Below are 16,910 nucleotides of genomic sequence, written 5' to 3' on the forward strand. Positions count from 1 at the left end.
GTTCACGTGAATAAAAAGTTTGTATTCACTTCACTACTACAAATAAACTTATTAGATATATTTTCAGCTCAAAACATCATGTAATTTAAAACAAAAGTTCATGTCTCAATGTCACATCCTATCAGACATTGTGTTTCATCGTCCTCTAGCATGGGGTTCTCCATAGCTATACACCTAACCATCTGCTCTCACAAACACAAGGTTCGATATTATTATAGGATCCAAACACAAACAATACACAGGGTGTGAGCTATCACATTCTTAACTAATAGAGAAAAATAAAACAACATAGATATACATATCATATAAATGAAATACAACTAACTTAAACACAATTCACGTCGTTTCATCACTTATCGCATGACATCACATCTCAACACTACACGTCTCACGCATTTTCACATCATTCACGTACTCAAAAATCAAACACAATATCACTCAACCAATTAATATCAATCAATATACAGGCATTATGCAACAAATGTACTAGGACTCAATCATATATGCAATGTGGTATCATGTCAGTGAAAAATCTCGTCGAGCGCCTAGGAGTATATGACAACATAGACCACACACTGGTAAGTTAAGTCACTCTCACTAGGTAAAATCATAGGGAGACCAGTCAGGGTCACTCTATTTTGCGAGAACATTCTAATCATATGAGATTCGCACAGGCTTCAAGAAACATTCAAACAAGTGTATTTACCCCCAATCCCTACACTTGAAGAGTCTGTTAGGGTCTCTCCCTCCTGATTCAGGTCCAACCCAGAAAACATTTTAACACACAGAGTATATCTATGAACTGTACAAAATAGACGACTCCTTAATTATTCTCAAAATAATTTTATTTTGTTGCGCTTGTGATTAAAATCGTTGGGTTCCCACAGTAGTTCCCATCATAATACTCGTCACGCATTAACTCATCGCCCTTAAAGGGTCTTATTGTAGTGTGATTGTATAATTCATAGCTAATAACTCAATGCACACAACATCTCAATACACATGTATATTACAATTCAATACATACTCAATTTATCACATACACTCAATCTCAATCACAATGGTATAATTCCAAAGCAATATGTTATCACACGTCATAAATCATATACACATCACACAATATTAATATATACATGATACACACATAGACTTTACCTATGAACTATGCAATATACACAACTACTCAATTGTTTTCAAAATCATTTTAACTCGTCGCGCCTCAAAGTGATTCAACGTCGGGTTCCCACAGTGGATCCCATCATAATACCCGTTGCCCTTAAGTGGTCTTACAATTGTGTGATTGTACAGTTCATAACTCACAACTCAATACATACAATATCTCAATACACGAGTATCTCACAATTTATGACATTCAATTGATCACTTACTCATATTTTCAATCACAATTTCATGATCTCAATATAATAATTTATGATGGTAATCTAGTGAAATCTTGTCTAAAATACAAACAAATTATACAAAAAATATTTCTCATAACATGGGGAGTAAAAATCCTCAAACAATTTCACATAATCATATCAAAATCAAAGGAAAAATTACAATACAATAAACATCTAAAAATAAATTTCAATTTGAACCTCTAAGGATCTCTTTACATGTTCATTCTAACCCCAATTGCAATAAACTCATCCCTTACCTCTAAGCAGAGTCACGTGTGAAGTTCGGCAGTGATAACAACATCTCTAGCAGTTTCCTAAGATTCTTCAAGTTTTGCTAGGGTTTTCAAACGTTAGAGAGAAGGACAAGGGATTAGAGCCTTCATTGTACTGTCTGTGTGCGATGAACATTTCTCCCTACACAGATATTATTTTGCAAATCCTAATGGTGAATGCGTAAGAAAATGTGTTTGAAACCCAGTATCCAAACTTCACGATGATCCATCGGTTAATGAGTATTGGATCGTAGTTTTACTGATATAGGTTTGGGTGTATGGGAAAAAAAACAAAGAGCTAGGTGCGAGGGACATTACCCTCACCACAGAAATTATTTCGAAAATTCCAACGGTAGGTATGTGCGAAAATAAGTTTCTAACATGGTGTTCCAATTTCACGATGATACAACGGTTAACAAGTTCAGGATCGTTGTTTTGTTGAGACAGATTTGGATGTATGGAGAAAAAGAGATGGTTTTAGGAAAGGAAAAAGGGAAAACAAAATTTAGAGGAAGAGGAAGTGTAGAGAAGTTAATGTGAAAACTAACCTAACATGTATCTATTTATAACTAGGGTACTCAGGTCTATTATTTACTCTATTTTTTTCATTTTATAAAAAGAAACTCTATATATTTATTTTATTTACCTTAAAAATATTAATTTAATTAATAAAATTATTTCTCCTTATTTATTTAATTATAAAAACCTCATTATTTTTTTAAAACTCTATTTATTTTTAAATAAAACACCTTTTAATTTATTTTACAAAGAACAAGATGTTACAAACTCAGCCAAGTAACATTAAAGTTAATCATTAGCCAAATTTACTTTACTAATCACACCTCTGATTTCTGACATTCTAATTCAAAAGTACATAATAAAGTGCTTCCTCTATGATTTATGACTCCCACTGCTTATGCGGCAAAGTTTTGAATTGCAATGAGAACTTTCATCTATTATCTTTAGAGAAGAGAATAAAAGAATATATTCTCTTCACTCTCTCTTCAAAATATAAATCCCCTATGAGTCATTGACATATAGGTGAGCCATGTCATCATATGTTTGAAGATACTCATAAGAACATTTGGAAAAAAAAAAAAGAATATTGTTAAGTGTTACTTAGATCACAATAAGTTTGTTAGACAGACATCATTAGTACAAATAGGAACATCTTTGTAATCATTCATTATCTTTTATCATATCAATACAATGGAATATTTTCATTGTAGTCCTATCTTGTTCTTTGAGCTCTATGAGCTTTGGCCTCATCATGGGCATTACTTGCATCTCTCCGGAGTTTTCGAATAAATATGAAGGTTGATTATACAAATGAGTTATTTATTGCCGACATTATCTAGAATTTTTCAATTAGTTCGAGTCAATTTGTATTGTCATTATTTTGATAATTTAATATTTACTATAGTATTTATTGGGAAAAATTCAAGTCTCATATCGACTAAAGATAATATCAAGATAGAGTATATAAGTGAAGGACAATCCTCGTCCTATGAGCTAACTTTTGGGGTCGAGTTAAGCTCAAGCTCACATTCTAAGATGGTATCATAGTTTATCCTTGATGCATTAATGAGTCACCTACCATATTATCGACGCACCAAGCCCAAAAGCGTTGGGTGTGGGGGTGTATTAGAAAAACTCCAAGTCTCATATCGGCCAAAGATAAAGCTAAGATAAATTATATAAGTAAAGGACAACTCTTACTCCTTGAGCTAGTTTTTGATGTTGAGTTAAACCTAAACTCACATTCTAAGAATCTAAGATAGTATCAGAGTCTATCCTAAATCCACTAATGGACCACCCACCATATTATTGATGCACCAAGCCCAAAAGTGTTGGACGTGAAGGGATGTATTGGAAAAAAAAATCCAAGTCTCATATCGACTAGAGATAGTGTCAAGATAAAGTATATAAGTAAGGGACAACCCTGAGCTAGCTTTTGGGATCGAGTTAGACCCAAGCTCAGATTTCAAGAGTACTATCAATGTTTATTGTTTGTCAATTAAATTATACTTTTATCTCTTCATAATTTTTACACTCTCTCAATTTACCAGCCTATACGCCTTTTGTACCACTAAAATTTTTATAATTTTTTGAAGAATAAGTTAACTTGTTGGTTTTATTACTCTTACTCTCCTGAGAGTTGAGAATCTAATCCCAGGTGTAGCGATATCTCCATTCTAGCGTCTAAGCATAATCTTGTGTCTCCTTTTGTGTCATAGAATTTTTTGTAAACCCATAGGTAAGTTTCTCTATCTTTGAATTTTTTTATTGTTTTTGTTCCAATTGGAATTTCTTTTAAACACCAACACCATCTCTTAAAGCAGAGTTTTCTCTTTGATTCTCTTTCTCTTTCTAAATTAACAAAGTTATTGATCAATGGAACAAATCTCATGAGAAAAGTTATTGGTATTCAACTGGCATTAGTAATAATATCAATTTGTTACTTAAAAGGTTGGTCTTTGGAAGGGTTGTTGCTGATAGATATTTCATATTTTGCTTCAGAAACAGAAAAGACTGTGATTGATCATGTGAGATCATTATTATAGTGTGAATCACAAACTAGAGAACTATTTGATTCTTACCACTTGAATTTGTGAGAAAAGTCAATTACTTTCTGTCATTTATGATGCAAACAAAGCAAGCGCATTTATCAGTTCACATCACAAAAAAGCTGCATATACAAATTTGAACATTCTGAATAGTTTAACACTTTAACACCTAACTCCCCTTTCACTAGATTGTCCAAAACTTAGGAATCACGTACCCTTCAATTTTCCAGCCAAGCATTGGCCTTAAGGGAGAAAGAAATTCCAGTGTGTGCCCCGTGATGACAAGAGATTACCATAATTCAAATAAACGTCGACAAACTCGAGTTTAAAATCTTCTCAAATCTGAAAAGTGGTGAGAACTCATTATTTGAATGCTCCTGTCATAGATGATCTCTAGGGAGGTTTTCTGTTATTGAACAGAAACAATGAAACATGAAATTATATATATATATACAATTATACGTGCTATCACTAAAGATTGCAGAACAACGGTGTGTACTTACCACCAAGGTGGTCATAAAGATGGCACGTTAGATTCAACCCAATGAGCAACATAACAAATCATATATTAGGAAAAAGAGAAATGTATTTAGGATTCCTAGATATCAATAGGCCTCACTATTGACACTTAGAAGCCTTTTCTCAGCACCATCCATACAAGGGATTTGAACTATGTTTTGATATTCGTGAATCTTTTTTGGGACCAAAGGATGAAATCTTTGATGGAGAAGATCAAATTTCTTCCATTTGTATGTAGTTCTAAAAATTGTCAATACAAAACTTAGAATATTTAAGAACTACTAATCCACATTTTCACAAGTTCTTGTCAAATAAATAGAAAATTGCTGATAAGGTGTCGAATCCAAGTGCTTGTTTGATTTTGTCTATTCTGAAGAAATAATTGCTCATTATGCTAACTTCTTGAGAGAAATTTTGGGAGAGAAAAAATTGTTTCCCCAGATTTAAGCTGAACCAAACATATTACATTATTCCCATTGGATTGATGGAAAGCAAATTCAAATGTTCAATCATACAGCATCAAGGACCAAGGAGTATACTTCATTTGGTGAAACAGGATACATGAGTTATTGTAATTTCTTGGTACCTATCTTTGATTTCTACGAATAAAATTATAGTATCAGGAGATGATTGCAAAAGTTATATCTTGTGTTATTGAAATTATAGCATCAGGAGATGATTGCAAAAGTTATGTTTTGGGTTATTGGTTGTCTCCCCAATATTTAATGATTAGTCAGCAGCAACACCATTTCATAGTTTGTTGTTAAGGTGTTGTTAAGAGACACTCTACCGTCAACAGAGTTTGTCCCATTTGATATTAAACTAGAATAAAGATGACAAGTTCCACAAAGTTAATTACAACAGTTGTTAGATGTCTTTCTTAGTGGCTTAGTGCCCTTTTGGAAAGACTTGTATCCATTGAATAAGTACTTTTTGGCAGGCAAAAATACTTTGTGAATCTAATAAATGAATAGAAAAAAGAGGCTATTTAATTTTCTGTTTTTGCTAATAGCTAAAATTTTAAACGTTCTATGAAAGAAGTTTTGAGATTTTACAAAATTGCTCATTCAAACATGCTTTTATGCCCAATAGTATGAATGACGGAGGAAAAAGTAAATGCACTAGGAAACATTAATGCTTTTATGAGATTTGAGTAAACTTTTTGTTGCTTGCATGCTTTCTTTAATATTAGATTTGTATAGGCTGTTTTTTTTCTTTAACATATAGGCTGTGTTTTGCTACATCATGTTTCCACATTTTACATTTGACTTGGGGGAGTACATTGAATACCCTCTCCCATTTTTATCTTTTTGGTTTTGGTGAATGAAAGCATCTGATTAGTATAATATTCTGAAGTTTATTGTTGTCCATAATTTACATTTCATTAGCATTTTTATAGTATTAAAGATATGTTTGATTTGCTAAAATTTATACCGGATAAGAGAAATATTTTTATTTTACATTTGATTTGAAAAAAGTTGACGGAACAACACAAATTAATCAAATTGATACAAGACAAAAACCCAATTTCTTTTTACTTAGATGCATACCCACACCTCTCTTTTATTTCTCGCACATTATTTGCTAGTTACAATGTCATGTATTTCAAATTTACATTATCTATTAGTTATAATACCTCTTTATCATGTCATATATTTCAAATTCACATTATCTATTAGTTACAATAATCTTATCATGTCTATTTTAAATTCATATTATCTATTCATTGCGACAATCTTATCATATCATGTATTTTGAATTCATTATCGGCTAATTAGTTTGCTAACCTGTTTGTATGTATTTTATATTTTGAATCCTCATGAAATATAATAATAAATGTAAATTATATTAAAATAATTAATATTAAAAATGATATTTTAGTAAACCTTATATTATTATGTTCGTGTTATTCATTGTTAATCAAACAATTTACTTGATAAAAATAATATCTTGTGTTGTTTTCTTTGTCTGATATCTTATTGCGTAAAAAATCCAACCTAAATCTCCCGTGAAAGGACGCTGAACAAAAGTCAAAGAAACTGTAAAATGAGATTGAACCTACATTTTTTTTACTTTTCTTTAATTCAAAACTTTTATCTCAATTTCCTTGTATTCTATTTCATTCATTCTACCAAACCCTCCTTGATCATTGTTTCTTAACTTCTTGAACAATAATTAGAATATTGAGCTCTTGCCATATCAAGGTAGGAAGGTATAGATAAATTTCAGGTATACTGATGTATAAATTTATGAAGGATTAATATACTTTTTAACACACTCAATATGGTTAGTTCAAATTTATTAAAAATTATTAAATCATGAGTGAGTCCAGTTAAATACACATGGGATCAAAAAAATTATATAATTCAATAAATTTCAATCAATCATATTATATTTTAAAGAGTATTGTGGAGTATAGTTATATTTTCTCTTCTAATAGTAAGACTCATTTTCATTTTAATATTAATACTTGTTTTTTTATCTCTGTAAGTTAACGTTTTTTTATTTTTTATCGTTGTAAATTTTTTTAATTTCATTCTTTTTAAGTCAATGTTTTTTTTTTAATTTTGTTCTTTTTAAGACATTTTTTTCATTTTTAGTTCATATAAATTTACAATTTTTCAATTTTATTTTTTTGTAAAATTCTGATTTTTTTTCATTTATAGTCATCATAAGTTCACAGAGATAAAAATTAGAAAAATATAAATTTACAGGAACTAAAAATAAACAAAATATCTTACATAGATCAAAATTAAAAAAAAAAACGTAAACTTATATAAACTAAAATTTAAAAAATAAACTTAAAAAGATAAAAAAAAAACACTAATTTACAAGAAAATCATATTTAAACCTAATATTAATTAGGTGGTGTCTAAAGATGACTTAATATTGTGGAAACTAGATTAAAGGTTGAATTTTCTGATGACATTTACTTCTACATTGGAACTGATTAGTTGAAAAGAGTTAATAATTTATCTAGGATTCTGATTAGTTAAAATTTGGAAATAGTTTTGAGATTCATGCGTGTGGGTGACTAGATCCACTAATTGTTGATGTGGAAAAAATGGTATTCGAAAACTAAATTAAGAGCTGGTGATGTAGAATAGGATAAGGACAAACAAATGAGAAAATGCCTAATTATAAACTTACTAGGCTGAATTGAAATTTGCGATGTTTGAGACTATGTTGTGTGCATATTTGTCCTAAATTACCCTCGAAACAATTTTTTATTTAATTTTAGAAAAAGTTGCATGTGTTAGTGTTAAAGTTGTTGAGTCTTTTTTTACTTGCTACCACTAGCTCGCACGTCTCCCCAATTTCTCAGAGGCAGAGTACCTATTATTCATCAATCATCCAATAAGATCGAGGCTATCTTAGATGATGAATAAGTTGGCTCTACTGTTTCTCCATCTTGCACTCTACCTCTTGAAGTGGAAGAAAAACCCTACTTGGAATGCAACATAGATCTCAAAGGATGAGCTTTGTTAATTGGATTAATTCCACCTTTTTCTGAAAATATCTTTCTTTTGACTCTTCGATTCAGAGTAATTCTCATTTTAAAGAAATGACGTAATTAGCTTTTTTTTATTTTTTTTTCTAAATCACGGATATTCTTTGCTAGAGGTAATTCTATTGAAGTAGAGTAAAAAGGGTCATTAGAAAAGATATATTTATTATGGGTCTCTTGTTTGGTTAATTCTTGTTAGTTTATATATTTTCTTTCAGAATTAAAAATAAACGGCATCATTTCATGTCATGCTTTTCTTTTACAAAATCATTTAATGTCATGTTAGTAAAATTGTAATATTTAGATGACTCAATTTGTGCAATTAAAATTCAAGAGAACAAAAGTAAAACTAATCCTTAAAATCTCACAATTAAATTATTTGGAAGAATAAAAGTATAATTAAACCTTAAAAAATAGACAGCTTGAAAGTGTATGAAAACAAGCATCTCTTATGCTTTTAAACTTGTAAAATCTAAATTAGGATTAAAAACTCACTAAATGTACTTTAATTTACATTTGTAGCAATTCATATTGATCATTTATTTCTTAAGTCATTATTATCTCACAAGAAATACTAGTAACACGTTTAACACATTATTATGAATACATTTTGTACTATTAGTTTAAATTTGTTTCAAAATCATAAAATTAAGTAGGTATCACCTCATATTTGATGATTTTTTTCTCTTTTTTTAATGGCAAAAAAATTTATTAATAAGGGTCATGAGAGTACAAGATGTACCCAGACTCATCCATCAAATACAATTCATGTATCATTACTCATAAGAAAGTGTCACCTAGATGATAATTGTTTAAAAAAGTACTTAGTTAAGATTGTAAATTTAGGTAATTATCTTATTTTTTTCTCTCATTTAGGATTTTATTTGTGTCTTTTTAATTATAAATTTTATGAATATGCAATTTTTCTCTTTAGTTTATCATTTTAATAGGTTACTTGTGCTTATTAATGGATTTTTTTAAGAATTTGAAGTGGGTTGAAAGGCATCTTAGAGAAAAGATTGAGAAAGCTTAAAAGGTAAAGCTATAGCAATTTTGGTTTGAGTTGGAAAAGATTTAGTTTAAGCCGATCTTCATTAAAAAGCTAGATTTTTTGGGATTATATAAAAAGGGGCCAAATCTCCATTTTAAGGGAAGACTCCATTGCAAGACAAAAACAATATTTGGTGAAGGAAAAGCTTTTCCATTGTTCTTTTCTTTCATTTTTTCCTTTCATCATTGTTTTTTGTGCTACCCATCAGAAAAGGTAGTTAGATCTCTTCATTGTTGAGGTTAGATTGTAACTAAAGCTTATTATCATATGTTTTTTAATTACTCGTTTTTATTCTCCATTGTTGGGGCTATATTTCTCGATTGTAAGAGTTAGATTTTAATAATTAACAAAGAATATGTTAATAAATATAAAAAAAATTAGTAACACACTTTTAACTCATGCTTTCTGATACACATTTTATTATGTTTAAAAAATTATTAAAAAAATAATTAAGAGATAGAATCATTAATTAAAAGTGAGACCCAGAAAATTTATAATTTATAATTTAAACTTGAATAAACCATAAATGTGTACTAGAAAAAGTATATTAGAAATTATATTTTTATCATTTCTCAAAATATAAATATCTGCTTTGGGGTTACGTACCTTGTCAAGTGAAAGGCACACTTTCTGTGCGAAAACGCTGCGGGCTGGTTTATGTAACATCTGAAAATTGTTTTTTCTTCCATCGTGGATTAAAAGGAAAAATATGTGCCAAATTCGTCCCTAGTGCTTAATTTGAGAGTTGAGACAATGAAATCTACCTGAATTGTGAACCTATTCTTTCGTGTCAAGTGACTTTATTTCTTTTCTTTTTTCTTAATAAAAGGTTAATAATAGATAAGAAACTGAATCCACTAAATGGGAGTTAGATTTTATACAAGAAAAAACATTTTATTTTTAAGCAAAGAGATCTAATCCAATATTTGTAAAAAAAAATGTATATTATTAATATTTTAAGTATATGTCTATCAATTATTTGTTTGTTATTTAAAAAATTAATAGATTAGAAAATATTTAACTGAAATAAAAAATTATCCTATCTCTTTGTTTTCCTATTAAAACTTAAACTTTCAATCATATATTAGTTTAACTTTTTTTTTTACTTCAAATTTATTTTGATTTTGGTGCATGAAGCATACAATTCTGCCAACTATCAAAGGTTTGTTTGAATAAATTTCTCTAAAAATACTTTTAAGGGAAAAAATACAAAGAAAAAGTAATTTTAAAAAAATAGTCTATGGATAAGTTAAAAAGTATTTTTAGATAAGTTAATATGATAAAAAAATTTACAAAATAGTCTATGCATAAACTAATTTTAACTTGTGGGAAAAAACTGATTCATACTTTTTCTCCTATAAATCTTTTTGGAGAATTTAATCTAAACATACCTTAAATATTTTTTTATATATAAACATATCTTAATTCTTTTGAAATAAAGAAACCATCCAACCCCCATCATATATATATATATACTTAACAAAATATTTTTCGTGACCAGAATCAAGATTGTGTCGATATGTTTAAAAGATTCATCGATCATTTATAAGTTAAAATAAATGATTCATCTATGTCATTTTTAATTTAAAATTAATCTTTAAATTAAAAATTCTATTTCATTGTCCCATATTGATTTATTACTTTATAGTCATAATAGTATTGTTAGAATCCTGTAAAAAAAAAATGGTATTGTTAGAATACAATTTGTTTTTCAAAAATACGTCAACAATCGTTTTTTTTAACTACTTTTCTTTTTTTGCTGAGTTGTTTTAATTACTTTTCCCTTCTTTCTATAAATATAAAAATTGAGGTCTTTACATTTTTAAACCAACTTCTCATACATAAAAATAAAAAAAAATTAAGGAAATATTTTTATAAGCTCATCAGAATTCAAAAATGAAGGAAATACTTATAATTCAAAAATAAATGTTCTTTACCCTGATACGCTTACGTGGGTGGCTGTATAATTAATCCCTTAAATTACGGCACTCAAAAAATAATACCCACAAAAATAAATCCCCTAAATTAGGGTGTAAAATTTTCTTTACAAAACATTTCTTGAAAACTAACAAAAATCGATTTAATTTGTACTATTGGACCCATATCTTGTTCTTTATGTGGAAACTATATCAATAAATAATTTGTAAGTATTTTCCAGATTTTAAGATTTATTCACCTACAAAACTCAAATCAACTCATCTTATCGACGAGTGGAGGAATCTCATCTTTAATTTCTAATTCCTATCTCTAATTCCTACGTGTATGACACGGGATAAAAAAAAACTCACCTGAATTATTTTTCAGAAAAAAGAAGGAAAATAAAAACCATTTCTAGAATTTAATCTATACATAACGTATCCCTAATTCTGCTTTTATGTTCAAACCACCATTTACACCAGATGTCCCATCAGATCTACCCAAAGAGCCAAACCTAACACCACCCCAAGAATTCCCAACAAAAACAAAAACTACAACCTAATATAAGGAAGAAGAAAAAAACAAAAATTCCAAAACACCATAACTCGTTATCGTCGTCATCGTGTAATTGACCAACCTCCGGGTTCCTCAATAATGTTGTAGCGGCCAACCCAATCTCCGGGTCCTCCCGCGTTGACCCGACCCGGACGCGATACGGGTCTTAACCCGTTCAAACTCGGTAAGTCGACACGGTATCGTGATCCCACCGGGGTGTTCAAACCCGAACTCTTTTTCCGCTTCCCTCAGCAAATCGCTGAACAGAGGGTGGTTACAGTAGATCACCGGAATCAATACGCGCCGGAACCCGCCGTCCTCCTCCCCAACGTACACCGCCAAGTGCCCCTTCGGCACCGCCGGAGCCCTGTCACAAAGCGGATCCGACCCTATTGGAAGGTAACCCGACCCATTTTTCCCACATAAGGTCTTCGCTCCTCTCTTCAGTTTTTGCCCCCACGTGAGAAGCCTTGTTGTTATGGGATTCTTAGAATGGGTCGTCGAACCACCGAGACGGTGGTAGTATCCGGGTCGGGTTCTGACCCTGATCCGACGGAAGACACATTTAGCAACCCTTACAACGCGCTTGCCGAGTCTGAATTGCATCGTCTTGACAAAAATCACTAGTATCTTTTCTCAGCGGAGGATTTATAAACTGTTCTCGGTAGAGCTTTCTAAACAATGTGGGACTTTTCAGAAGTATAAAAAAGAGTGGAAAAAGGTTTTTATTGCAGGTTTTCGGTAGCGTGTGGTGAGATTCATGAGAAGGGCCATGGATCCGCGGTGGAGATTGCAAGGCGAAAGTGGGTGAGGCAGATTTCAGAAAGAGATGAAGGTATGTTAAACATGATGATGATGATGATGATGATGAAGAACAACACCAAACACGGGGAGTTTCATTCCAGAAACCGTGGATTGAATGATAGATCCCAAAGCTGTGTGATGAAAAATGAGTTTTTTGTAGAAGGGAGATTTGAAGAAGTGATTGTGAGGATGCAGAAGAAGAAAATGGGGAAGTGGGTGTTTGAAAGTTTTGAGGAAAATGAAAGAATCAAGTGAAGGTGTGAAGGATCAAGAAGGAAGAAAAAAAAAAAAAAAACAAGTTGCATCAGTCCAATGATGTTGGCGCAAGATTTGAGGAATATTTATAAGAGACTGGGAAGGTTCGTTGAAACAGGGTGTGGAGGTTAGCTCGTTTGTAACGGTCAAAGGTTAGATTAGTGAATCAACACGATGTTCAGATGTGAAGAGTGTGTGATTGGGGCGCGGTTTTCCAATGCATGAGAATGGAATAAGGTGGGACATTTATTATTTTATTAAGAATTCGTTTGTCTCTTTAAAAAGACTTTTTTTTTTTTTATTCAAATATATTGCCGGTAGTATTTTTTTTCTGACTTATTGGTTGATTTTGGCATTCTGATCAATTGAATTGAATTATTAAGATAACGCTAATAAAATGAAAAAGAATGATAAAAGAGGAACGTATTCACTATCTTCATAATTTATAGTAATGTGTACGAGTATATTTTAAGTATTTAATTAATATATATCAGTAATAAATAGTATTTAATTAATACTCTTGAAATAGCACTTGTTAATTGATAAGACACATTTTGGTTAGAGCCACAAATCGTCTACCTCTCTAAATTTCGATGAAAACAAATACTCTTCCGAAAGGTAGATGATATGACACAAACAAAATCATGTAATAAATTTTAAATTAAGCACATAATTTAGTTTTTATATATGCGGCAGATTTTCAATTTTATTTTTGTACGTAGAATATATTAAACTGGTCTTTAGATGTGTAAATATTATGGATTTGATTTTTATGATCATGATCTTATCTTTAAAATAAAATTATTTTTCTACATCAATTATAATTATAAACGATATTAAAAATTAAAATCACCCGTATATAGCAAATAATTTTTTAATTACACTAGTATTATTAGGTTACTACTTACCCACCCTTAATCTCCCTTGAGATTAAGAAATACTATTGTTTGATCCCTAAGTCCTTATTCACTTTTGGCTCATATATTTTTGTAACACTTAAGGTGCTATCAAATAAAGGATTAGATGATATATTTTTGTAACACTTAAACAATTTCATTAGTCCATATAAAATTTAATACTTATGCATGTTACCATAAAAAAATCATAGGAATTGAGGTACCTAATGTCATCCAATGTCTTAGGTTCTAACCATGTTAATCTCTAACCCTTTTGATACCTATAATTAAAATATTTATAAATAAATGATTCAAATATATATTTTGTTCTTGTAAAATTCATAAAGTTCAGATTTTTTTTCCTTGCAATATGTTTTACTAGTTTTTCGTTCTCATGAAATTATAATGTGTCATCTTTTTATCCAAAGTAACATTCTGATATTTGAATTTATGTGTTTAACTTTTTTATATCAATTATATATATAACCAATGTATAAAAAAATATTATTGTAAGGTTCAATTACTAGACCAAAAATTAATACATTGTAATTGTAACTTTATGAGAAAGAATAACAAATGAAAAAAAATTGTAGGAATTAAACCTGGACTTAATGAATTTTACAAAGATAAAAAACATATTTTATCCTAAATAAATCCTTCTACATGCAATTATTATCCATTTAGTCCCTACAACATGCTTCATTTGGAGATTGTCTCCAATAGTCATATGTGGATCATTAACTCTGTAAGTGGACTTTCACCCTCACTAAATAGTTTCTCCTTCTCAAGTTTATTTAGCAATTTAATCAATTTAATTTCATTTAGTTCCTCTTTCTTATTAGCATCATTATATGATTAAAATTAAATTGATTAAGAAAGAAAGAAAAAAGGTTGTGGGTTTGACCTCTTCTACTAATAAAAAACTAACAAACTAATCATTAATATTTATTGAATAAAAAAATATTGAAATTTAATTTAATTTTTTGGTAATAAAAAATCATGTGTTATATGGTTTATTTCTTAATTTTATCAAATTAAGTGTTTGATTTAAAGTAACACTTATTAGATAAAATAAGTAGAAGTAGATGTTATTTTAAGTTACAACAAAGACCGCGAGAAGACAAAAAAAATAAAAGGCAACATTTATTACATGTTAGGTAGAACAATATTTTGGAAGTTAAGAATATCACATTTGAGGATCTAAGATAACATTTTCATTGTATGCAAAAAAAAAAAAATGTAATGTGATGTTATGTTACAAAATAGGTTAGAAGAGACAAAAGGGTTAATTTGCTATAAAATAGTGCATTTGACTACACATGGATGCGCTTTTTATATAGGTCAATTACATTAATTACTTATAAATAGAGAATATTATATTTCCTCTAAATCAAAGATTATGGTCCTATAAACTACTATTATTTATAGAATCAAAATATAATATTTTAATTTCGTGTGAGGAATCATGGCTAGAGTATACGAGTAGATGTAGGTGACAATTGGAATAATATTAAATAGAGAAAAATCATTAACATTGCATCAAGAGTAGTTTAGATAGGTTAAGCCCCCAACATATCCGTATATTGAATAGAGAAAAATCATTAACATCATCTTATGGGAATGAGTACATCTTGATGGTTGTGGATTACGTGTCCAAGTAGGTGGAAGTTGTGGCTGCCCAAAAGAATGATGCCAAGACTGTCATCAAGTCCCTTAAAGGAAATATTTTCTCTCGTTTTAGGATCCCCAGAGTGCTTATAAGTGATGGGGTTCACATTTCTTCAATTCACAACTGTAGAAGGTGTTGGGGCACTATAATTTCAAACATAAAGGTTGTTTCACCTTATCATCCCCAGACAAATGGTCAGACCGAGGTATCCAACAGAGAATTAAAGAAAATTATGGAGAAGACTATTGCTTCCTTAAGGAAAGATTGGGCTGTGAAGTTGGATGACGCCATATGGGCTTACAGGACTGCCTTCAAGACTCCCATTGGACTATCGCCATTTTAGATGGTCTATGGGAAAACTTGTCATTTGCCGGTGGAGGTGGAGCACAGGGCTTACTAAGCCCTCAAATTTCTCAATTTTGATGAATCTCTATCCGATGAGAAGAGGAAACTGCACCTTCTAGAATTGGAGGAAATGAGGCTCAATGCCTATGAATCCTCCAAGATTTATAAGTAGATGATGAAGGCGTACCATGATCGAAAGCTAGTGAAGAGGAACTTCCAAACCGAACAACAAGTGTTGTTGTTCAATTCCCGACTTAAGTTGTTTCTGGGCAAACTCAAGTCCAAGTGGTCTGGCCCCTTCACCATCAAAGATGTGAAGCCCTATAAAGCTATTAGCTGATGGACCCATCCTCAACTGACACAGAGTGGAGCTGGATTGTCAATGGCCAAAGGTTGAAGATCTACAATGGTGGAAATATTGAGAGATTGCCACCATCATCCACCTCCAAGACCCATGAGGATGTCTCACGTCAAGCTAGTGACGTTAAAGAAGCACTTACTAGGAGGCAACATAGGATTTCTGACCTTACCCTTGTTTTTCTTTGGTTAAATTGTGTGTTGTTCTGTTGCTTGTTAATTATTGTGTATGGATCAGGAATTAGGATAATTGTGCTTTAAATTTGAATAATAGTGTGAGCTTGTTGTAGCTATAGGGTGTTGTGCACAATATTAGGAATTTCCTGCATGCTTAGAATTGATGAAACTGTTGTGCTGAAGTGCTGAGTTAAAGCGTCCAAAAACTCTTGCTAAGCATTGACAGTGGCGCTAAGCCCAAATATCTCATATGTCTGCCCATATTTCAAATTGGGCTAAGCGCGCAAACACACACGTAAGTGTGGCAACCTCCCTCTAAGCGCGACCATTTGCGTTAAGCCCATATACTCCTATGTCTGAAATTGTTTCCAATTGGGCTTAGCACACCTGACGCGCTAAGCCCCAAAACCTCTCTGTTTGAAGCTTTCACGAATTGGGCTTAGCATGCAAACGTGTGCTAAGTGCTCACACACCAGCACGCTAAGCATGACTGACGCGCTAAGCTACTACGTGCCTCTGCAACTTCCACCATTTGATTCGCTAAGAGTGACATCTCCAGCTAAGCGAACCACCTATGCTTGCCAAGCGCGCAATGATCCGATAAGTGAAAGTTTCAGG

The 16,910-nt window shown here is 31.0% G+C and overlaps 1 protein-coding gene across 1 annotated transcript; it reads right to left on the reverse strand.

Moving 5' to 3' along the window:
- Positions 1-11,590: 11,590 nt before the first annotated feature.
- LOC114405909 (auxin-responsive protein SAUR36-like) lies at positions 11,591-13,098 on the reverse strand. Its single transcript, XM_028368432.1, has one exon. The coding sequence runs from the start codon at positions 12,393-12,395 to the stop codon at positions 11,883-11,885; it is 513 nt and encodes a 170-aa protein (XP_028224233.1). The 5' UTR covers positions 12,396-13,098; the 3' UTR covers positions 11,591-11,882.
- Between the last annotated feature and the right edge of the window lie 3,812 nt (positions 13,099-16,910).

The sequence above is a fragment of the Glycine soja genome, chromosome 3 (assembly GCF_004193775.1).
Source record: "Glycine soja cultivar W05 chromosome 3, ASM419377v2, whole genome shotgun sequence".
Classification (NCBI taxonomy): Eukaryota; Viridiplantae; Streptophyta; class Magnoliopsida; order Fabales; family Fabaceae; genus Glycine; species Glycine soja.

Bases quoted from the DNA above. Each gene is read 5' to 3' on its own strand.
- LOC114405909 (XM_028368432.1), bottom strand. From the start codon at position 12,395: ATGCAATTCAGACTCGGCAAGCGCGTTGTAAGGGTTGCTAAATGTGTC.